Source organism: Monomorium pharaonis, chromosome 1 (genome assembly GCF_013373865.1).
Source record: "Monomorium pharaonis isolate MP-MQ-018 chromosome 1, ASM1337386v2, whole genome shotgun sequence".
Taxonomy (NCBI): Eukaryota; Metazoa; Arthropoda; class Insecta; order Hymenoptera; family Formicidae; genus Monomorium; species Monomorium pharaonis.
The window spans coordinates 27,016,661-27,042,495 of record NC_050467.1 but is presented as its reverse complement, the minus strand read 5'-3'; the positions used below and the strand labels follow the sequence as shown (position 1 = coordinate 27,042,495).

The 25,835-nt window shown below is 28.8% G+C and overlaps 1 protein-coding gene across 3 annotated transcripts; it reads right to left on the bottom strand.

The window, feature by feature from the left end:
* Positions 1–2,394: 2,394 nt before the first annotated feature.
* Positions 2,395–25,582, bottom strand: LOC105833723. 3 transcript variants are annotated; one of them, XM_028192131.2, is made up of 7 exons: positions 25,244–25,581; positions 13,772–13,886; positions 13,524–13,711; positions 9,434–9,554; positions 8,589–8,770; positions 5,978–6,070; positions 2,395–2,543 (listed from the first exon to the last, which is right to left on the bottom strand). In XM_028192131.2, exons 1-7 carry the CDS (start codon positions 25,311–25,313, stop codon positions 2,467–2,469), a joined length of 846 nt encoding a protein of 281 aa, XP_028047932.1. In that variant the 5' UTR covers positions 25,314–25,581; the 3' UTR covers positions 2,395–2,466. The 3 variants fall into 3 exon arrangements, with proteins under 3 accessions (XP_028047932.1, XP_012531129.1, XP_012531130.1); XM_012675675.3 differs by having other exon boundaries at positions 13,524–13,886; XM_012675676.3 differs by lacking the exon at positions 5,978–6,070 and having other exon boundaries at positions 13,524–13,886; positions 25,244–25,582.
* Positions 25,583–25,835: the final 253 nt, after the last annotated feature.

Sequence of the window (25,835 nt, the reverse complement as noted above, 5' to 3'; positions counted from 1 at the left end):
GGGTCGGTGGGTCGGTGGGTCGGTGGGTCGGTGGGGTCGGTGGGTCGGTGGGTCGGTGGGTCGGGTGGGTAGGTGGGTAGGTGGGTAGGTGGGTAGGTGGGTAGGTGGATAGGTGGGTAGGTGGGTAGGTGGGTAGGTGGGTAGGTAGGTAGGTAGGTAGGTAGGTAGGTGGGTAGTTAGGTAGGTAGGTAGGTAGGTAGTTACTTAGGTAGAGAAAGGTATATCATACTCTAGTTTACACCGAGCACTTGGTACGCGTATCAAATAGTAAATAACTAGTGAATGTGTTTAATCATTGGCTGATCAGCTTAAATTCACTACTTGATACGCATACTAAGTGCTCGGTGTAAACTACGGCAATGACTACGACGTTTCTTAAACCACATTTACTCTTGAGCGAAAAATTTTAATCGTGATACCTCCGCTCGTAAGTCATATAGCGGAAAAATAAAAACATTTTTATCATATAAATCGGATGTAAACTATCCATTAAGCCTATTTAGAAATCAATCAATTCAGTCGTTATTGAGATCCGATAATTACGGTCTTCTTGCAAACGACGTCTCGCGTAAAAGAAGCACGGTGGTGCCTCGTTGCGCGTACACTTGGCGCGAGGCAGTACCGTGTCTCTTGAAAATAAAAGTATATATAGCAAATAAATTTTTCGTATTTAAGTGAACTTGCCTTAATAAAATTATTTTCTTTAACTGATAGTCATTGCTAGAGCTTACTTAAAAGTTAAACAAAATAGTTTAAAGCACAACAAATATAAAAGAAATTAAATTCATAGAATATACGATAGAGTATATGTATTCTACGATACTGAGCTCTAATAATTAACTCTCAATATTTGATCTATAATAATTGTTCCCTTATGATTGACCCTCAATAATTGGCCCCTCCCCTCCCTTCAATAATTGGCCAAGTCAATCGTTTCATCTGTTACATTATAAAATAAATTCAAATTCACTCTAGGCTATAAACTATTCTAGAATGACGTTCTAAGGTTAATAAATAAATGTATATAAAGATACTGTTTCAGTATTTATTATTTCTACAACATTAATTAATTACTAGTGCGTAATGTATTTGGATATAATATATTTGGCATTATTTACACAATTTGTAAAAATACGACTTACAGAATTACAGAATTTCCAATTACGTTTATACAATAAAATTGTCTTGCAAAATGTTATGTACAATAAATTATTAACTAATTGTAACAAGTGTTATATACATTTCATTTTTTGTATCTTCGCTAATATAAAATATAAAAAAATATTTTTAAAGAAACAATTTCTATTTATATATTTTATACTAGGAATAATTTGTGTTTTATATTCTTTATCTTTTACATTAGATTTTTCTTATATTTTACATTATATTGAGACAAAGAGCTTTGACAAGATCTTATATAAAATATAAAAATGATTTTGTATATGTATCTATATTGTATATGTATATGTGTGCATGTACACACATGCACATATACGAGGACAGTCATTTCATTTTTTTCATATTCTTTATATCTATTATTTATATTTAATTTTGTTAAGTCAGAATTTTTTAAGCATGTAAATCAATCATCGGACAGACAATAATATAGTGGTTTGTTACATTTTATATTTTACATATTTTACATTAAATCTTTTTTTTGTTATGTTATTGGGAGTTTTCCAGGAAGCGATTCAAATCAACAATAGTATTTCTGTCTCTGACTGATATTTAGTAAGAGACAAACACAAAATTACTACTGATTTATGTCTCTTGCTTAAAAGTTTCCATTATAATACAATGTAAATTGCAAATTTTTTTTTAATTAGGCCAGCAATAAATTGTTTACAATAACATCAATATCCTATAAATGAAATAAAATAAATTAACGTGTTTTTCTAATTTATTGTACTCATAACTTTATTTTCTGAAATTATGGACGCAACAAGAATATCAGACAATAAAATGTTCTGTGTACATTAATAATAATCTAGTTTTTTGTTGCATTTTTAATATTTGTATATATTTATCAATAAAAAATATTAATTTAACTTAAATTTTGTATTATTTAATAATTACACTTTTTAAGTGTAACCTTGTACCCTGCTTTTTGTCATTCATATGTTTTAATTGTTAAAATATACATTATTTTACAAGTATATAGAACGCAAATAAGTTTAATTTATATATATTATTTTTTTAATGCTCTTTATAAATAGATTATAAAAACAAACGCTTTGTATACTTAATTTCATTCTAAAAATTTACAACAGACGTAAATAAATATTTTACATAATTTTATATAAATAAATATATAATTTTGTATATAATTAAATATTGTAAAATATTTTAGACATAATTTTAAAAAGAAAATAAACTAAAATAATTTTTAATCAATTTTTCTTTAAAATTGTGAAAGCCAGCCGGTCGAATCCAACGTCAGTTTAAACTTACCTATCGATTATATTATTAATAAAACAGAATGAAAATAGCCAGAAGTATCGGTAACAGGATAAGATTAATCGATGCACGGTCGACGAAGTTGCCTGCAAGTAGATTAGCATATATAAATCCAAAAATATTCATCATACATAGAATGTTTCACGTCATCTGCTAATAGCAGATTCTTAAGATTATTTAGAATTAAAAGTTTTAATAAAGTATTGAGATTATAATAGCACTTAATTTTAAAATGCTTTATATTTTCTGATTAGTTTTTTCACAGCTCGCGCATTTTGTCTAATGGATTTATTTTCTTTTTAATGGATTCTTTTGATTTTCTTTCTAAAGGCAATAGAAAAAAGAAACAATTTTTTTATAATTTTAATAAAAAAATAAATCGTGTTTGAATAAGGTAAACATTAAATGTCAAAGCTTTCATATTAAATCTATTACGTATAGATAATATTTTGGGGGAATATTTCTATATATTTTTTTACGTATAAATTTTTAAAATTATCATTGTGCGATATAATTATTATATATAAATATAAGTTTTTTAGAAATTTAATTTGTTAATTTTAAAAGCTGTTTTTACTTAAAAATTATAACATTTTCAGATTTTATATAAGATTTTTATTTGAAAAATCTGCCATTAGCAAGTGTACAGTAGAACTATAATACGTGCGTGTCTCTCTCTCTCTCTCTCTCTCTCTCTCTCTCTCTCTCTCTCTCTCTCTCTCTCTCTTCCCCTTTCTCTCTCTCTCCCTCTCTCTACGCGCGCGTGCGTGCGTGCGTGCGTGCATGTGTGCGTACGCGCACACGCGCGCGTAGAATCATATTTGTATCAATAAGAAAAATTAAAGTAGATTATTAAATAAATACAAATTAATAATACTTCAAAATTAAATAAAAGTTATATCAAATATTACTAAATTTTTGTTAATTTTTTCTTTATGTTATTAATAATATATAAATTGTATATATATATATATATATATATATATATATATATAAGAAATATAAATTAATACAAATAATTTTTCGAAAAGTAATACAAAAGTTATTAATATTTTTTTTAAATTTTATTTCAAGATTGTCTTAAGTAATGTTTTAAGATGCAACAGCTCTGTGATTGGTTCGTGATATCTTAAGATAGTACTTAAAACGATCTTAAATATAAAAATTTACTGTAAATACCGACCGAAAATGTGCCTTAAAATTAATAAAACCAAATAAAATTAATTGGATTTTGGTTCGATGCAATTTTGTTAATCATTATTAATTTCTCATATTTAACAACACGTTTTTCTTATTTTTTTTATAAACTGACATATCGATAAAATAAAAATACTGTATTCTATAATATCAATATAATAATAGTTATGCAATAAAAATAATAATAGATAACTCTGTTTTTGTCTTTTTCTTAATTCTATATATAACGAATTTCATAATATAACGAAAAGTGTTTTTCGTGTTTGAACATTTTCCTAAAATTAATGGGGCCAATAATTGAGCGCGTTACAACGGCCGCGGGTGAGTTTCATAAATATGCATAACCATAATGAAGGCCACTTGAGCGGAATGCATATGCATTAATGCATAGACATTAGTATATGTATATGGGAGGGGTGTTAATATTGCGAGGATAATTCTCCACTGAAAGGTATAATACTAAATGGGCTTTTGCCCGTTTTGACTTTCATTGAATAAATACACGATATCTGAGTATTATTAATATTCACACGCTACTTGAAGCAAGAAAAACGATAATGTTAATTAACAAAAAATTGAATCACAATTTTATATAAATAACATATTAAATTATTATACTATTAAAGAAGAATTAAATGCGTTTCAGTCACTTAAATTATATCTCATCAATATTTTATATTTTTACCAAATATGAGCAATATTTTATTAACAAAAATATGAATTAAGTGGATAATATGTATAATATGGACAAAAATTTAACAAATAATGTCTTAAATTGTACGTGCTAACAACACTATAAAATGATTAAGAACAACTAATGTTAATTTTCAATTAATTTATACAGCTGTTAATACAATCAAGCAATATTATATTTATATATTTATACTTAATTTTTATATTTTTATAGAAAAGGTTTATTGCAGGATATTTTACATTATATATATGTACACAAACATGTGTGTGTGTGTGTGTGTGTGTGTGTGTGTGTGTGTAACATTATTATTAAAAAAATCTATTTCTATAAAACTTATTAAGTTTTCTAAAACGTACCATCGCAAATTTTATTATATTTAAAAAAGTAAATAAATTATATTAAAGTAAAATTAATAAATTATGATAAAACAAATAAAAATGTTATTTGTAAAAATAAAATTAAGCTACTTTTGTTTGTGTCTTTATACTTTTGTTACTGTTTATTGGTTATTAAATAATTGTTTTTTTACGATTAATTCTTAATAAGATGTATGTGTAAATTCCTAATGAGATGTGTTGATTCCTTATATTTGTAATTATGTTAATTTACTTTGATACTTTCAAAGACAACTCAAATTATGTGGAAGATTCACATGTACAATTCGAATAATCGTCTAAATCGTATAGCTTGTTACAAGTAAGCTTAGAATAAACAAATTTATTATTACAAAAAATATTAAATATTGCACATACTTAAAATATCTAACTATAACTTCGAATGTTTATTTGGATACAAATTAATACTAAATAAAAAATGTAATAAAAAATAATTAAATAATACGCATTCAAAAAAACGTTTCCCTATATAAAAAAAATTAACAAATGCATTTATCAACTTAACCAAAAAAATTTTTTTAAGCAAAAAGCAATAAGAAAGTTATAATTAAAAGGAATACCTCAATCAATTAGTGAATAATGATCAAGAAACTTTGAAGAGAGCGAGATAATAAATAACTCTACAAAAAAATCTATAATTGCTTAAAAAATATTTATAATAAAATTGAAATACCTTAAAAATGTCTTCATGTTATAAATTCATTCGTTAAATCTCATTGCTAGACCAACAAGGTTTGTAAAAAAACAGCAATTAAACATAATAGAAAACAAAACCGGAAAAAACATTTTTGGTAAACAAATAATTAAAAATTAAATACAGAAGAAAATAATCAATCAATTACGTTAATTGATTCTGCGAGAAAAATTATTAAAATATGTTCAACTTTTTTTAAAATCATTTGCAGCAAAGAGTTATTTATAAAAATTTTACGAAATTAACTTTAATGTCCTTTTTATAACGGAAATCTTTTTTTACTCCGCTCTTATTTCTAATTATTTTTTTCTAACCTTGTTGGTCTAGCTATGAGTCTTAATAAATTAATGATAAAAAGAAAATATTGATAAATAATTCCTCTGAAATGTGCTTCAAAGATTTCTCGAAAGCATGAAATGAATAAACAGGTTTCAAAATTTTGAAGGCCCTTGATCAGAAAATGGTGATGGATACTGTCGATGATTCGGTGTATATACACGACGAATATAAATAGCTAATTCACGATTAATTTAATCTTACCACCACCATTACCAGACTTTGAGCTGTCTAGGGCCTGGATATCCATTTTATGCTGTGGTATCGTTGTAAAGGATGAAGTGGTAGTAACCGTTCCTGCACAATACAAAAACCAAGCATAGACATTTCTACTACACACACAATCTACGCCTAATTTAAGCGTAGATGTCAATTAAATCTAGCAAATGTAACCATATATCAACAATATAATTTTTTGTATATTTATGTATATGTTACGTAACAGTTATATCTATGTTTGTTGGGTCAATAATTAAAAGATTTGAAGATTCTTATCTTTAATCTGGACAACGCGATGCAATAATAAAATTTAAAAATAATTTAAAAGTTGAAAATAATAATAATTACCATTGGCAAATTCTAGGAGGAGGAGAGAGGTTAACTTTCCAAATTAAAAAAATTAGTCTTACTGGATCCGTTAAAAAATTTAAATAAAATGATGCAGGCAGATTAACATGGACGCCTGTGGATCAAATTCTTATGTATAAGATTCATTGTATTGAAATTGTTCGATGTCTGACATAAGATCTTCATCGAAAATTTTTATTAACCCCTCCTCCTAATTATCAATCAGAACCGTCAGAACCTGCTAGTGATAATTATTAAATGTTACTCTGAAAATATTTATTCTGTAATTATTAACAGAAATAAAATATATAATTAAATATGCAAATACTACAGTTAGAATTGACGTAATTAATTTAATATTCTTATAAATGTTACATAATATTATGTATATTATGTATGTATAATATAGCAAAAAAGATAAATCAAATTATGTCAAATTGGATTAAATTAATTAAAATTTTTAAAAAAGGATTAAGAATAAATAAATTGGCAAGATGCGGATTACCGAGACCAGGCATTTAGTAAGGCCGAGATAAAATTTCAAAGCGTTGCAAAAAAAGTTACAGTTTTGTAATTTGAACTAAAATTTTAATGCAGTTTTTTTTCAATAAAAACTAATAAAATTAAATAATAAGATAAAAGAATTAAAATAATTCTGTCGAATTAAGTTGTTGTTTTTCACTTTTTTTCTTTATTAAATTAGATAAAGTTAATCACATAAAGTTAAATTAGAAAATTGTTAATCCAGCAATAAATATCTTATTTACATCGATAATTTAACATCAAATAGATATTGATATTGACCTTAAATATTCAAATTTTGATTATATGGATTTTAGAAAACTCATACAGACTAACAGTTTTTCAATAAAAAATCTTACCTTAACTTCATAAACCAGATTAATTAAAATACTGTCCAATTTTAGTAAATAAGCTGAGTTATGCAAAACGAAATTATTGTATTATATATTATTAACTTTTTATTATTTTTAATAATTATTTCTATTAAAATAACAAATTTAGAACTTATACGTCTATTAAAGACGTATTTGAGAATGCTTTTTATTTAATATAAAGATTATATAGTAGCCTAAAGAAATTGAAAGTTTATTTATAATATCTTTGTTTAAAACAAATCTATTATTTTTTTAGTATTAAAGTCTAAAATATTTAAAATCTTCAGTGCTTCTTAGGCATCCTCCGATAAGTCTTTTCTTGGAATCATAAATAATACTATAATATTTTTATTACAAATGTTTTTATTAGAATCTTATAAATTGATGGCTTTCTCAAGTTTATTTAAGTCTATTTAAGATTTAAATATTAAAATTCAATATCAATATCTATCTCTCTGATAGTAAATTAGATGAAATATTAAATGAGTAACGTACTCTTTAATTCAAAACTTTCTAAATCTAATTTGTTGTCTGATTCAGTAACAAAAAAAGTTAAAAAAAATTTGATTAACAAAATTGTTTTAAACTTTATTAACTTTTATTTTGTAAGAAAGCATTGAAATTGGTTCAAACTTCAATTTTATTGTGTTTTTTTAAACAAAATTTTTTTAAACCCATTGTTTGATACCACGTACTATTCGCAGATAATAATTTTATACTGTCAACACTTGTAATTAGTAACTCTTTATAAAAATGTAATACTGGGCAGTATTAAATTAGCCAGTAATTACTGCTTATTTTGAATATTAAAAGTATTTACAGCAGTACTTTTAATACTAAAAATAAGTATTACATTTTTATAAGAGACGTGCGAATTACAGTCAAAAATTTTTACTTGAAGACATACATCAGATAGAAAACAATCAGATAGAAATCATTATACATGTTTTATTACTATCATGTTTTTATCACAATGCTTAAAATAAAACAACAAATTATTCGTTACTGTTACGTTACTAACAACGTTAACGGCAACATCACATACCGGTATTAACCATTCGTTCTTAAAATTTTATTAATTGATTGATTGTAAATAGTCATATTGCTGCATTCGTGTTCTACATTGATGTCAGTAAATATACAACAAATATATATACAATGCGTTAATTTGCTCCATATGCTACTTCATATCGGTTTTATTATTTGAGTCGCGTCATGAAAATTATTGCAATCTTAAAAAATTGATCATTATAGGTTAATATAATACAAGTTAATGTAAATTGGCAATTTAGTAGAAACATGTGTTTACAATTAATAAAAATATATTAAAGCATAAAAAATAGATAACTAACCAGAATAGTAAATAGTTTTTCGAGTGATGCTGTAATTTGTCCTCGGGATGTCAAGGATGCATTTGAGCTCCGCAGCTTCTGGTAGTTCTTCGTCTAGAAAGTCTACACGCGATAAAATATTATACAATCCATCTTTGCGAAGTGTCACTGTGGGTTTCGAAGTTTGCTTTTCTGGAACGTCCCTACACATATGTATACTCATATACACACGCACACACGTACCTACACATGCTCACGCGCGCGTGTACTGACTATTATATGTATAATAATTTATATTTTATTATATTTAAATATTACGCCTCTTTTAAATAGGTTTAATACATTTTTTTATAAATATGTAACAAAATTTTAATTACATTTCACTGTAAAGATTATTTTCTACATTTAATTAAAAACAAACATTTTTTAACGAAAATTTAATAAAAATATAATAAAATTTCAATGAAAGATTATTAATACTATTTATATAATAAAAAATAAAAAGATTTTATTAAAATTTTAATACAATTTTTATTAAATTGTAACAAAAAATTATAAATATTTTGTAATAACAAATTAATATCAGTTTATTAAAGTTGTAATAAATTTTTATAAAATTTTAGTAATTTAAAAATTATTGTTTAAAATATAAAATTTAATAAAATATTATTAGTTTTATTAAAATTAAAAAAAAATTTATTAAACTTTTTCCCCTTAGAGAGAGAGAGAGAGAGAGAGATAGTTTAAAACATTTTTTGTAATTTAAATTATTTAAATAAAAAAGCAGACTAAATATGCAACAAATAGTTTAAATGTTCCAAATTTGTAAAATCTCAAGACTTTTCGACTCTTATGAAAATACTTACTTAACTGAGATATCGAGAGTTGGCTGTGGATATAGGCCTTCTGCTTTACATGTCGCTTCCAATCCATCTTTATTATCAATATTTTTTTTCTGATACCCAAAATCGAATTTTTTTTCTGTTGCTGTAATAAGAATTATATGCAATATCAAGGCAAGCAGAATCATTTACGTCTTTCGCAAATCAAACTGCTAAAGAAAAAGGTGACGATATGATCCATATTCACATTTTATACAATTTTGTATAATAACTCTGTTTTGTACAACAATTAGCTACGTTAATAATTAATATTTTAAATAAAAAATTTAATAAATTCATAAATGTGGGGGGGGGGGTTCAATCGCTTTTTCTAAATTTAAAGTTATAAAATATTTATTATTACGAATGGTATTTATAAAAACTTGACAATATTGCGTACAGTGGATAAAAAAAACACAAATTAATAATATATTTTTTTGTACTTCCTCCAAAATAAATTTAAAAAATAAATTTTAATTTAAAAAAATAGTGTTTTGTCGCAAAGTAATATATTTATTTAAAATAAAAAGAAAATATTGCAGAAATGTGTATATTGCAGAAATGTGTAATAAATATATTTATAAAACAAAAGTTTTTCAAAGACTACTGTACAATTAAGAAAAAGATCTCGATTATTAAAACAAATATATAGACGTATTTATTTCATTAATATTGATATTAAAATAACAAGACTACATTTCTATTTAAACTATGTTGCTGTGAATTGCGGGATACGAAAAATAATAAATATACATTAATATATATTAACGTACGTTAATGTTAATTTTTCATATATATTGTATGTTTGATGCATTGAACGTAATCTACTAAGAGTACCCTAACTTCAAACAATTTCTAAAAGTATTTAAACAGTATTAAAGAGTTTATAATATTAATAAAGGTAACTTTTCAATCTTTGTTTTTTTAAATAACGGCAATGATTAAGAAAATAATTTTATATTACAATAGTTACAAACAAATTAAGAAAGAAATTTTTCTAATTTACTCAATATATGCCGGTAAAACATTTAATTGTATCTATATTAATTAAGATAAGTGGAACTGTTATATCGCATATTTTTAAATAAAATATTTGATACATTTCATATAAATATGTAACTTAATAAATTTAATCACACTATAATTTAACATATCTGTTTTAATATATTTTGTAGCTCAATTGCTCTTTTTTAAAATAAATATATGGTTTCTTATATTTTATGAATACTACTGTTTTATGTTCTATCTTGAAAAGTAGAGAAAGCGTATTTTCAAAGTTCGAAGTATGAGATCACGAGGTGGATATTTCGCGGAAAAAGAGACGCACGTAAGGCAATAAAAATAAATAAGAACGTAATAGCAATGGATATACTTGCGTTATCGTAATGTCGGAGCTCTCTTGGTGGTTTTGCTGTGTTCTATTACAAGGTTGACTTTTATTTTCGATATAGCAAGCAAGAGCAGTAGATATAAAAGAATACAAATAAAGCACATGTTATTGCTGATGTCATATTAATGTCAAAAAGCAGCGGAAAAAAGAAGCAAATGTCCCAAAATGCTAAATTTACCGACATATTAATGTACAAATTAAATTATTCATTAAAAAATTATTTATATTATGTATAATCATATATAAAATATTGCATGTAATAGCAATTTTATTTTTTATAACAAAACAATGCAAAAGTTATTCCCCTAATTATTCTTCTTATTTTTTTTTAAACGGTACATATAAACAGATTACGAGCAAAAGAGAAAAAGATTATGTATGGATATAATTTATATATGTATATTTACATAATTTTATATGTATATGTGTATGTATGTATGTATGTATGTATGTATGTATGTATGTATGTATGTATGTATGTATGTATGTATGTATGTATGTATGTATGTATGTATGTATGTATGTATGTATGTATGTATGTATGTATGTATGTATGTATGTATGTATGTATGTATGTATGTATGTATGTATGTATGTATTTATGTATTTATGTATGTATGTATGATATGGATTTTTTCTCATTTCTTTTTAAAAATCAAAATTATTTTATTTTATTAATTCTTCTCTTTTTTCATTAACTTTATATTTTTTTTATCAAAAAATTAATAGTATAGTATAGATTTTAAACATAGTACAGTTTTTTCTCGATTTATTATCTTTTATACTGTTAAATAACTGACTTCGGATATTATATAGTTTTGCAATACGATAAATACGAAGAAAGCATTACGTCGCAATTATAATCCTAAAGAATTTTGCTAATTACTAGACAAAGCTAGTATAACTATTTAATAATCAATCAAAAGTTGCACTAAATTTATCTACTTGTAACAAATTTTATTTTAAGAATGCGTTACAATTGTATTCAAACTCATAATTTGTCAAAATTAAGGAAACATTTTTTTTTAATATAACTTAATGTAAAATGTATAAATTAATAACCGAGTATAAAATAAGAATTATCGATATAAATAAAATTTGTAAATATATTTATAAAACTGAAAGAGACATAATAAATTGAGAACTAAGCATTTAGACAGAAATTAAACCACCATATCTTTTAATCAACATATTACACACTTATATTTTTAATGTATATGAGTCATTTCACGGAATCCGCATATGAAATCTGGGACCATAGTCATTGATTCTATTTAAATTGCAGAAAAAAATTTGTCAATATGAGTTAAAACGACCTGAATTTTTTAAAATTTTTAAACCTACGAGTTTAGCGGGGGCGCTGCTATTATTTCCTTGACATGTCGCGTTCCGACATCGCTTTAAAGTAAATTTTCACCAATTTTTTCTTTTCTGTTCTTTTGTCAAACGTGTACATTTTTATGTAAAATTTCCTGCTCTTTCCAATAAAAATATTTTCAATTTTCTCAAAATTAAAGAAAGCATTAAAAATAATGTTTTTTGATAAAAATCCTGTTTTTTATACCTTCCCCAAAATTTATTTTAAAATAAATATTTTTATTGGAAAGGGCGGATTTTTTCACATAATATATGTAGTTTAAAGCTTTTGCTCTTAATGATTAGAACCAAAATTAAATAAATAAACAGATTATTTACTATTACTTAATTATATTTTTGTCCTTATTATTAATTTTTATTAAGTCGTTGTACAGCCATCAATCTATTTTTATTTTTATAAAGTTCAAAGATGTTGAAATTACTTTTGCATGAGCATATCCTACCATGTCATTCGCAACATGTCAAAGAAATGACAGCAGCGCCCTCACTAATTCCGTGAGTTTAAAAATCTAAAAAAATTCAGTTTGTTTTAACTTATCTTGACAAATATTTTTCTACAATTTAAATGAAATCGGTGACTATGGTCCCAGATTTCATATGTGGATTCCGTGAAATGACTCATATATTATAATTTTTCTATCATTTTTTCATTAAGGAGGCATTTTTAAACACAAATATATTTATATTGTAACATATAATTTTCTCTATTTAACAACAATAATTATAAATTATATATATATATATAACCAAAATTAAATTAAAACTAAGAAGTTGTAAAAATAAAATAATTAAGAAAGAATTATTTAGGCAAAGTGAAAAGAGATTGTAAGAGTTGAAGGAGAATTTAAGGTGGATTGATGGAGAATATAAGGAGACAGAGTAGAAGTGCAGAAAGCGGAGGACGCTTCTGTTTAAGACAGAGACGAATGGAGAAGAATCGTCGGCGAGGTCAACATTCACGATAGATAAAAAGATTACAAAAGCGTGATGACCCTGTATGATAATGTTAAAACATGATAAAATCTTAAAATAATTAAAATTCTAAAAAGATTAGACCTTTGTTAGTTTTTAATTTCATTTTAAGCTATAATTTTAATGATATTAAAATAAAAAAAATATTTGTAATGTTGCAGTTATAGTATAATGAATATAAATCTGTCGCTAATAAATTTCTACTGTATGTCCTATAAATATCTATTTAATTATTTAACATACACACACACATATATATATATATATATATATATATATAACAATAATATTCCATAATCCCCTCTTTTCCCATACATATTAAAAAGGGATACTTACAATAAATCACCATCGAGGCGTTTGCCGTCCGTTCGTCCTCAAACGTTGATATAACACACATATAATCACCCGTTAGATCAATTCCTGGTTTAACCAGCTTCATGGCTCGATATTCGGTAAAAGGATCACCGCTGGCTTTGTATTTTAAATCAACATATTTCTTAGCTGGTTGGTCAGCTAAGGGATATCTGCCATAGATCCACTGATAAACTAGTTGGTTGTCGTTGTAAAACCACTTGACTACTAACCCTTTGCTCGAAGTGTTTTCCAAAGCATAGTCGCAGTCGAGTATCACGTAATCGACGTCGCCAATTTTTACAGCGGAAGGAATGTTGATGCTTCGGATGATGAGTTGCTGGGATTCTGCAACGAATCATCGAGAAACAATTATTTAGATTTTTTAATGCGCAAAAGTAACTTTTATTTTCTCGTTCACCAAAATAATATATAAAAAGATTCATAAAAATTAAAGCAAAAAATAATTTTAAATAAAACAAAAGCTGTGTTATATATAATTTTGTTTAAATTGATCTAAAAAAAAATATCACAAAATTGTGCATCAGGTAAATATTTACATTATTATTTTTTTATTTTTATATGCTTTAATGCCAATATTATATACTCAATAAAAAATAATATTCAATAAAAATTGCATACTATAACATAAAACTGTAAAATTTAAGAAAAATACACAATACTTTTTAATGTTTTAATAAAAAATTTTTAAAGATATCAACAACTAAATATATTGTAATAGAATAAAAGTCTTGACAAAAAAAATTAAATAATAATAAACAAAATTTATTAAAATAAAAACGTTTGATTAAAATAACTTGGCGTTGTTAGACCAAATATATTTATAATTATATTATATGTATAATTCTATTATATCATATAATTATTAACTAATTATTTGTATTTTTGTACAATCAATTTATTTTTAAATAAATTGTCTTAATAATTGTAAAAAATAATAGTCATACTAAAAAGATAAAAACTAATTTAAAAAATAATTTTTGCGTTGCTTTTTTTAAAAAAGTTAAGAAAAAAGAATTGTCTATATACAATTATATATATATTCCAGAATATATATATATATATATATATAATATATAATTATATACGGACAATTTAAATATTTTATGTATATTTATTATATGTTTTTATATAAAATTTTTTTTCCCGGGTATCTTCAATTACTGTCTTTTACACTAAAACATTTATAATCGTAATCAATATTATACAGGATGTCCCAAAATGTATAAGTCAACGCTCGTAAAAAGGTAAAAGGGGGATCGAGATAAACATAAAAGTCCAATATTGTCTTTGATTAGGTCTTGGGCTAGGTCCACCAATAATCAAGGTATTAATTTTTCAAATTATGCAAATGTGAGCGCGCCGAGGAAAGAGCTCGATTTGCTCGAGCCATAACATGGAAGAAAAAATATATCGTAAATGTATGATAAGCTTTTATTAATTTACTGTTTACAATTACAATAGAAATTAATTAGATTATTTGTAGATTCCATACGTTAATATCTCCATTATTAATACCTAACCCAAGATAATATTGGACTTTTATGTTCATCTTGATCTCCTTTCTACCTTTTTACGAGCGTTGACCTACATGTTTTGAAATCCCCTGTATGTGTGCATTATTATAATGAAATATTCGTGATATTAAAACATAGTGTTATTTAAAATGTGAAATTTAAAGTTAACTTGATCAATGTTCCCGCTTATTATCATTTTTACAGAAATAAAAACCGATAAAGATTACGTCAAAAAAAGAAAGGCAATAGGCATAAGGGCTGCAACACACACTTTTCATAATCTTATTTGTAAGACGTACCGTATTAGTCAATCAAAGCTAAGAATGTAGAAATAATCTTTATAAACATAATCTTATATTTTTTATAATTCCTTATCATGATTGGTTAATTTTTATGGTGCGTCTTATGATTACAATTACGAAATGTGTATGTGCATAGAGCTTTAAACGCTGATACACGTAAAATTGATGATTTATAAATTATAAATTGTAACTACTATTTTATTAATTAAATTAATATTTATTAATATTATATTTAATAATTAAATTAATATTAAATTAATATTTTATTATTTAAATTAAATTAATAATATTTAAAACATCTTGAAACATAGTTAAACGATAAACAATCACCTTACCGTTTTTTCGTAAAAAGAAATTAATTAGCTATTTTTACACGACTTTATATAAACTAGAACATTACAGGCGCGCGCTGTGCGCGCGCTATTTGACTTTCCACTTTAAAAATAATAATAATTGCAATTTGATTTTCTCTATCCTTCGTTTACATTAATCAAACGTCTTCGGCAATTTGGAATAAAAAATGGAAAGTTTAATTATACATACATACCTACATACATACATATCAACATACATAATTATTTGCATACTTACTGCTATCTAGCTACCTAGCTACCTAGCTACATATTTATCTAGTTACGCTCGCTCGTTTGCTCCCTCCCTCCCTTCCTTTTTCACTTACTCACTCATTCCTTTTTCACTTACTCACTCATTCACTCACTCACTCACTCACTCACTCACTCACTCACTCACACACTCCTCACTCACTCCTCACTCACTCCTCACTCACTCTTCACTCACTCTTCACTCATTCTTCACTCACTGCTCACTCACTCTCATTCACTCACTCCTCACTCACTCCTCACTTACTCTGACTCACTCACTCTCACTCACTTACTCCTTACTCACTCCTCACTCACTCCTCACTCACTCCTCACTCACTCCTCACTCACTCCTCACTCACTCACACACTCCTCACTCACTCCTCACTCATTCCTCACTCGCTTCTCACTCACTCTCACTCACTCACTCATGCACGCATTCCATCTAAGTCGCTAACTCATGTGCACACAACAAAGTAAAGTTCACATGTGTTTGCAGGTTTCCAATACAATGTTTAACGGTATTAACACTTACTCATTTTACAAGTACACCCATAAAAAATGTAAACAAAAACATTGCTTTGCTGTGATCACACACAAACACACACACACATTTAATTTTTGTCTACAAATTATGGATTTCCTACTTACCGACATTAAAAAAATTTTTTTTCGAGTCGCCTTTTTGCATGTTTTTTTTTACTAAAAAAAATTTCCAAAATTTGAACTAAATTGGAGATTGGTCGTTTTCGGAAGCCAAATATTTTGTACTGATTTTTATGTCCGAGTTTGTCAGGTATAAAATAAATTATAATAAACATTTATGAAAATATTTAAAATAAATATTTATACCATTATTATCAAAGAATATAAAAAATATTTCAAGTTTATATACCACTAGACACCACAGACGCACGCTTCGCGCGCGCTACTTAACTTTTTATTTTTTACCTTTTAAAAATAAATTACAACAATAAATGTATAGATAATATTTATACAAATTTAACAGCTGTCAAAATTCAATTGCAATGACAGCTACTCTTGCAGCACAAAGTAAGCGCAGCGAGAGAACCAATCGGCATCGCGGAAAAGCGACAACAATAAACTTTGAGTAATGCGAGCAATCGACTTTACATGCCTTTTTTTAGATACTAGAACATTACAAGCGCGCGCTGCGCGCGCGCTATTTGACTTTTTGCTTTAAAAATAATAATAATTGCAATTTGATTTTCTCTATCTTTCATTTACATTAATCAAACGTCTTCTGCAATCTACCTACATACATACATACCAACATACATACCTACTTGCATACTTACTGCTATCTAGCTACCTAGCTACCTAGCTACCTAGCTACATATTTATCTAGTTACGTTCGCTCGTTTGCTCCCTTCCTTGCACCCTTTTTCACTCACTCACTCACACACTCAGTCACTCACTGGCTCACTCCTTGCTCACTCTTCGCTCACTCGCTCACTCCTCGCTCACTCCTCGCTCACACTTCGCTCACTCGCCAGCTCGCTCACGCGCTCACTCCTCGCTCACTCCTCGCTCACTCCTCGCTCACTCGCTCACTCCTCGCTCACTCCCGGCTTACTCCCGGCTCACTCCCGGCTTACTCCCGGTTCACTCCCGGCTCACTCCTCGCTCACTCCCGACTTATTCTTCGCTCACTCCTTGCTGACTCACTCGCTCACTCCTGGTTCACTCCTGGCTCACTCCTGGTTCACTCCCGGCTCACTCCCGGCTCACTCCCGGCTCACTCCTCGCTCACTCGCGGTTCACTCCCGGCTCACTCCCGGCTCACTCCCGGCTCACTCCTCGCTCACTCGCAGCTCACTCCCGGCTCACTCCCGGCTCACTCCCGGCTCACTCCCGGCTCACTCCCGGCTCACTCCCGGCTCACTCGCGGCTCACTCCCGGCTCACTCCCGGCTCACTCCCGGCTCACTTTCGGCTCACTCCTCGCTCACTCCCGGCTCACTCCTCGCTCACTCTTTGCTCACTCACTTGCGCACTCCTGGCTCACTCCTGGTTCACTCCCGGCTCACTCCTCGCTCACTCCCGGCTCACTCTTCGCTCACTCCTCGCTGACTTACTCGCTCACTCCTGATTCACTTCTGGCTCACTCCTGGTTCACTCCCGGCTCACTCCCGGCTCACTCGCGGCTCACTCCCGGCTTACTCCCGGCTCACTCCCGGCTCACTCCCGGCTCACTCCCGGTTCACTCCCGGCTCACTCCCGGCTCACTCTCGACTCACTCCCGGCTCACTCGCGGCTCACTCCCGGCTTACTCCCGGCTCACTCCCGGCTCACTCCCGGCTTACTCCCGGTTCACTCCCGGCTCACTCCTCGCTCACTCCTTGCTCACTCACTCGCTCACTCCTCGCTCACTCCCGGCTCACTTTTCACTCACTCACTCGCTCACTCCTGGTTCACTCCTGGCTCACTCCCGGCTCACTCCCGGCTCACTTTCGGCTCACTCCTCGCTCACTCCCGGCTCACTCCTCGCTCACTCTTCGCTCACTCACTCGCGCACTCCTGGCTCACTCCTGGCTCACTCCTGAATCACTCCCAATTCACTCCCGGCTCACTCCCGGCTCACTCCCGGCTCACTCTCGGCTCACTCCCGGCTCACTCGCGGCTCACTCCCGGCTTACTCCCGGCTCACTCCCGGCTCACTCCCGGCTTACTCCCGGTTCACTCCCGGCTCACTCCTCGCTCACTCCTTGCTCACTCACTCGCTCACTCCTCGCTCACTCCCGGCTCACTTTTCACTCACTCACTCGCTCACTCCTGGTTCACTCCTGGCTCACTCCCGGCTCACTCCCGGCTCACTTTCGGCTCACTCCTCGCTCACTCCCGGCTCACTCCTCGCTCACTCTTCGCTCACTCACTCGCGCACTCCTGGCTCACTCCTGGCTTACTCCTGAATCACTCCCAATTCACTCCCGGCTCACTCCCGGCTCATTCTTCGCTCACTCCTCGCTCACTCCTCGCTCACTCACTCACTCACTCCTGGCTCACTCCCGGCTCACTCCCGGCTCACTCCTCGCTCACTCCTGACTCACTCCCGGCTCACTCCTCGCTCACTCCCGGCTTACTCCCGGCTCACTCCTGGCTCACTCCTCGCTCAATCCCGGCTCACTCCCGGCTCACTCCCGGCTCACTCCTCGCTCACTCCTTACTCATTCACTCACTTACTCACTCACTTACTCCTCACTCACTCCTCACTCACTCTTATTCACTCACTCATTCACTCCTTACTCACTCCTCACTCACTCCTTACTCACTCCTCACTCACTCCTCACTCACTCACTCACTCACTTACTTACTCACTTACTCCTCACTCACTCTCGCTCACTCACTCACTCACTCACTCACTCACTCACTCACTCATTCACTCACTCACGCACGCACCCCATCCAAGTCGCTAACTTATGTGCATACTGCAAACAAAGTAAAGTTCACATGTGTTTGCAGGTTTTCAATACAATGTCTGGTAACGGAATTAACACTTACTCATTTTACAAGTACACCCATAAAAAAAGTAAACAAAGACATTGCTTCGCTGTGGTCACACACAAACACACACACACACACATTTAAATTTTTGTCTACAAATTATGGATTTTCTACTTACCGACATTAAAAAAAATTTTTTTTGAGTCGCCAAAAATCCTTGCATGTTTTTTTTCACTAAATGAAATTTCCAAAATTTGAACTAAATTAGAGATTGGTCCGTTTCGGAAGCTAAATTATTTGTACATATTTTTATGTCTGAGTTTGTCAGGTATTAAAAAAATTATGATAAACATTTATAAAAATATTTAAAATAAATATTTATACCATTATTATCAAAGAATATAAAAAATATTTCAAGTTTATATACCACTAGACACCACAGACGCGTGCTTCGCGCGCGCTACTTAACTTTTTATTTTTTACCTTTTAAAAATAAATTACAGCAATAAATGTATAGATAATATTTATACAAATTTGACAGCTGTCAAAATTCAATTGCAATGACAGCTACTCTTGCAACACGAAGTAAGCGCAGCGAGAGAACCAATTGGCATCGCGGAAAAGCGACAACAATGATCTTCGAGAAATGCGAGCAATCGACTTTACATGCCTTTTTTTAGATAGGATAGGATAGGATAGGATAGGATAGAATAGGATAGGATAGGATGCCTTTTACATAACCTGTTTACTGCCCCACGAGTTTTTTTACAATTTTTATCTATCTAATGACAGTCAACTTCAATTGTAAACTCGTATGAAACAGTCTTGTTTGAAGTTTGTTGAAATATTTAACAATTTTTTTCTGAAAATGATGTATTTTAGAATTAGTTTAAAGAAGAATAAGAATTAAAAGTATATAAAAGTATGTAAAAGTATGTATGTATTTAAAAATATGTAAAAGATATAAGAAATTAAAAAACTACAAATACAAGCATAAATAATGTTAAAATTGTGTATTTAATATTTTTTAAATATTTTTTTGTAATATTTCAATAATATTTTTGGTAATTTTAGTAATACTTTTACAAAAATATAAACTGTCAAAGTCTATTTGAAAGTATATTTTTGTTTTCTTAAAATCTCTGTTAAATCATTTCTCTGTTAAATAAAAAAATAATCAATTTTTTAAACAAATTATTCATTTACAAGCAAGACTGAAACGGGATTATTTCTGTGTAATCAGCATATAATTATAATTAATATCATGTAGTAGCTCTACGATAAATGGCAATAAATGTGACACGAATGTCGTTATTACGGTAATAATACGATAATACGGTTTTGCGTTTCCTGGACGCAGTTTTGCCTGGTCAACATAGAGGGTGGACGGTGTATAACCGTGGGGTAAATCCGACCCCTGATATTACACGTGGACACGTGTATAGAGAAGTGCATACAACACCGGTAACGAGCGAATAGCGAATAAACATTGCGGGTACACAACGAGAGCGCTGTTAAATAATCACGTTAATTGTAGCGGATTCTCTGCTCTCTGTAATGCAACTGCAATAGCCTGCAATAGTACGCCCGTTCTATTCTGTAAACGATATCGACCATGCCACTTAACGGAATTATCCAATTCTCGCATGCAATGCTTAATTGATCAACTTATTTCGAACTGTCTTAAGTGTACATTTTATAAAATAAAAATTGTCAATTATAAATGTTATCTATACATTAAGAAAAAATTCTTGACTCAACTAAATTTTTTTACAATTCAAGTATTTACATATTGAATTAAATAGTCTCTCTCTCAATTATATTCCTTTAATAATAATTTAAATATATAAACAACTTGTACTAAAATAACTTAGTCAAATTAACAACTTTCTTCTTAGTGTAGAATATTTTATAACAAAACAAATTCCTAGTTTTTTATTTAAAATCTTTTATATAACTTGTTATAAATTTCTTTTAAACAGAATTAAATATAGAAGAAAGTAAAATAAAAGCGAGGTAATAGAAATAAATATAATATTGTAGTATATTAGAGTAAAAATAGGTTTTCACTTGTGGTAGTCCGATATTTGCTCAGTGTAGCAGTATTATGTGTAATTACAGAATGCACATGCTCTTTAAAATAAATATTATTACATGTTTTTAATGTTTTTAATGTTTTTTATGTAATTGTTTGATTTTGCTTATATGTTTGTTGTATAATGATCACAAGTTGTACAAAAATTATACTATTACTACTATATATATGTATATTTTACTGTCTATATATTATTATATCAAAAAATTATAACTAAATATATTAATTTTGAATATACAATTTGGTATTGTCTTGCGTTGCGTTGTAGCGAATAAATCTGGACGGCCATGACTTTAACTTTTGTTGAAAATTATAACCTACATTAATCCTAGAAACAGTAAACTTTTTTCCTCACTTCAAACGATACACTGGATTCTAAATTATCCCATTCCTTCCCAAGCGTTTTGCGTTAAACAGATAAACTGACAAATCAATATTGTACTATATGAATCTCTTGATGTTTTTATGACAAAAACAATGGTATAATTGACAATAATATTAATTAATTAACATTAAATATATTAACAATTAATTTAAACGAAAGTTTGAAAAAATTGCCAAAATCATTTTTTTTTTAAATTTATTGTATTTTCAATTTTTAATAAAAAATTAAAAATATAGTTTTAAAAATGTAAAGGATAGATCTAGAACCGGGATAAAATAAATTTTACTTATTGTTTAAGAAAAATTAATATTTTAACAAATAAAATTTTTAAAAATGATAGCTTAAAAAAATAGAATAAATAAATAAAGACATAATAATTTTTTTATTTTGCTTCAAAAAAATGTTTATTATTTAATTCACCACAGAGGAAATAGTATTAAAATAAAAAGAAAAAATTAATAAATTATCTTTATAATTTTAGTTAAGCGACTTCCATGTGAAAAATGCCATTGATACAAAGTCAATATATGTAAACACATTTACTACTTCAAGATGCAGACAAATAGCGCGCGAAAAATTTTTTGATACAAAGAAAACACCGTGTTTCATACCATTAAATAACAATATCCAAACGAAATGTAAACGCGAACGGTAGGCTGAGATATAAACGTACCCCCCACTTCTACTTGATGTCTGCTCGGAAGGTAATGGTGTTTTGACGCCAATGTCCTTTTTCATTCCTACGATTTTTAATTAAATTATAGTCAGTACCCCGAGTCGATCTCTTCAGCTGCTAAATTAGGAGGTAAATTCAAGTTTGTACTGCGGTACAAAACTACCCTGGTGTATTGTTTTAGAGTTAATAATAATTCTAAATTAATAATAAATATCAATATTTATTATTATAATTTAAAAGCAAATAACTAAAGTATTCTTTTAAGATTTCTATAATTTCCCTTACATGTTCGCAATTTTCCACTCTTCGTTATACATACCGAGATTTATTATTGCAATTGATAACATTTGATCATTTTAACAATGTATCAATTTAATTATATATTTGTAATTTTTACTTAGTATAATTTTTTTGTCTAATGAGTGAGTACTTTTTATTTAGCGCGCGTGGAAATTTACGCTTTAAACTTTGACGTGAGATGCGAAAATATACGTAGCTTTAAATACGCGTGTAAATTTCAAGAGGAAAAGAGAGGAAAAGGAGGCTGGTACTTTGTATATGCAGTTTTAGGACCAAATAAGCAAGGAGAAACGTGACCTACTTTAAATCTCCTTTGTAGATTGGCTTCAAATGCAGCTTCATAACTTTTTATTTGAAGATTTCACAACTCGCGTCCATTTACCTTTTTTAGCTCAAAGTACTCACATAATGTGTATTTGTAAATTAATTTAACATATTATTATTACAATTAACTATTTCTATGCATATATTATAATAAATATTATTATTATTTATACCTTTAACTTAAAAATATTATTTATTCGTTTTATTTACACATATGTATTTTTTTATTGTTACAGTTTGTACTAAAAGTAAAGTTTGTACTGTCAAAAATTCAACTCATTACTTAAATAATTTATAAATAACTTAAGTAAAAGATTAAAATTATGTATAAATTTTATTCATTAAACTTTATTTTTATTAAAATTACTTGCACGCGCGTAAGTATGTAGATTTGTTGAAATTTATTATTTTTTAAATTCTTATTCCTTAATCATTATTATTTTAATTCTTACAATTCTATTCTGTTTTCCTTTACCTTAGCTTTTGCGCCGAGCTAATAATTATAACGTTTGTAATTATCTTTGCTTCTAATGCAGGAAGCTCACCTCGCAACGTCGGCGTCGAAACAAAGTGCGCTTTATTATGCAATAATATTTGTAACCGAGCTTGTTAGAGACGTCATGCAAAGCAAGCTCGCAGCAAACAATCAAACAAAAGAAAGTTTGTAGTGCAAGATCACTAAAGACAGAATTTTAAATTCCGGGCAAATAAGATCATGGTATACTGATAAAAGCGAAAATTAGAAAATATAGTGATAATCCTCGAAATTTAACTCAAGCTTTCACTAAAGTTTAGATTACGAAAGGATTATAATTGTTGTTAAGTTGAATAGAAACATGGTATGTAAACTATTGGATATTCTAAAGTTTTTGCTTTATATACTGCATTAAAATAATGCAAAGAAACATTATAATTTTTGCAAAATGTCAACAATTTAAATCATAATTTTGTGGAAAAAAATAGAATTAAAAAATTTATGATAACGTAATAACATTATTGTACGGTTTTAAAGTCGGATGTGACGTTATTAAAACAATTCTGGTGTCCCGGAATTGGAATACTGTGAAAAATGTAGTTTAAAGAGGATCGTCTGCGATCTATAAATACAGCGTCGTCGCGCGCACACTCCAATTTCGATCTGGTTAGCACGTGCTGCACACGTTGTAGAAAATTTTGAACGCAAAATGGGTCAGTGACGATAAAATAACCGATATTCTATTTTCAAATGTAATTGATCATTAAGTAATAAAATAATAAAAAAAATTAATTTATTATTTTCTTCATCATATTTTTTTATGATACACAATTAAAGATTAATAATAACATTCTTTTCTTTTTATTCCTTTAACTCTATATTATTGTTATTGTTGTTATGTTGTTATATTTCGTTGTTATTAATATAAAGCTTCATATTTCTATAAATTTTGGCGACATATATTTTATCCACAATTATGAATAAATTTGTAACAAAATTATTCTTACTATAAAATATTCACATTTATATTTGCATTATGATTTTGTATATTTTACAAAATACAAAGTTAAGATATTTATATTTGATATAACCTTTTAATAAATCTCATAAATAAATTTTATATACATAGTAATCTATTTTCTCAATGATATATAAATATTAAATATTTCTTGATAAATATTTAGTAATTATGCTTATTAAATTTAGTTTACTAAACGACAAACAAATTATTTATTATTAATGAAAACAGTAATGTAATACACAGTAGTATCATAACAGTAGTATCATAAAACACGTAAACGTTATATTAAGCGAGCAAAACTGATGGGATAAAAATAGTCCACGTAGATCTGCTTTCCGGTATATAAGGCGTTTTAAAAAAACATCAAAAATTAATACAATAATCAAGTTCACTTTAGTTATATAAAGGAAAATAAATTGTAAAAAAGAAAAATTATTGGAAAATTAAACTAGTTAAATATTTTAAAGACATCTTAATTAATGTAGAATGTATAATAAATCGCATATAATCTGTACACGTAACAAACCTGAAATGTATCCGAATATCAGCAATAATGACACTAACAGCATCCAATAATATCTTGTAGTCGTCATCATCAGCCATTCACAACAAATTGTTAGATTTACTTCAAAAATATTATAAAAAACGGTTTTTGCTTTTAGATAATTTTTCTTTTACGAAACAAACAAATAATTCTTACAATGATATTTTTCAGAACGAACAGATAAATATGAAACGGAGACTAGGCAAAAGAGGAAATTGAAGAGGAAGAGGGTGTCTCGCAGGGAGTAGCATATATCAGGGGGGATGCAAAGGATGACCTCGCGTAAGATCGTGCAAGAGCAAACTGAGCCAGAAATAACTCCCTCTCCGAGTTTCTATCAAGCTCCCCACCATTTGCCTTATACATAGGGTGTCCCATTATCAACGCAAAGATAAACTATTCTACGTAAGAATACATCAAAAATATGTCGTAAAACTTTTTCATACAAGGCTTTATTATCAAAAAAATTAAATTTAAATATAAAAATAAATTAAAAAAACAGGGTTAAGAACGTTATTTCATAAAAGCAATTAAAGCATTTATTATGTAGTAGACAAGTAATGCCGTTACTTTT

What these genes read in the sequence shown, in the direction of transcription:
- LOC105833723 (XM_012675675.3), bottom strand. Translation starts at nt 25,313, where the DNA reads ATGATGACGACTACAAGATATTATTGGATGCTGTTAGTGTCATTATTG. An exon ending in CGCCTCGATGGTGATTTATT is followed by an intron (nt 9,555 to 13,523) that starts GTAAGTATCCCT and finishes TTCTTATTACAG; the next exon opens with CAACAGAAAAAAAATTCGAT. An exon ending in AAAAACTATTTACTATTCTG is followed by an intron (nt 6,071 to 8,588) that starts GTTAGTTATCTA and finishes TGTATTGTGCAG; the next exon opens with GAACGGTTACTACCACTTCA.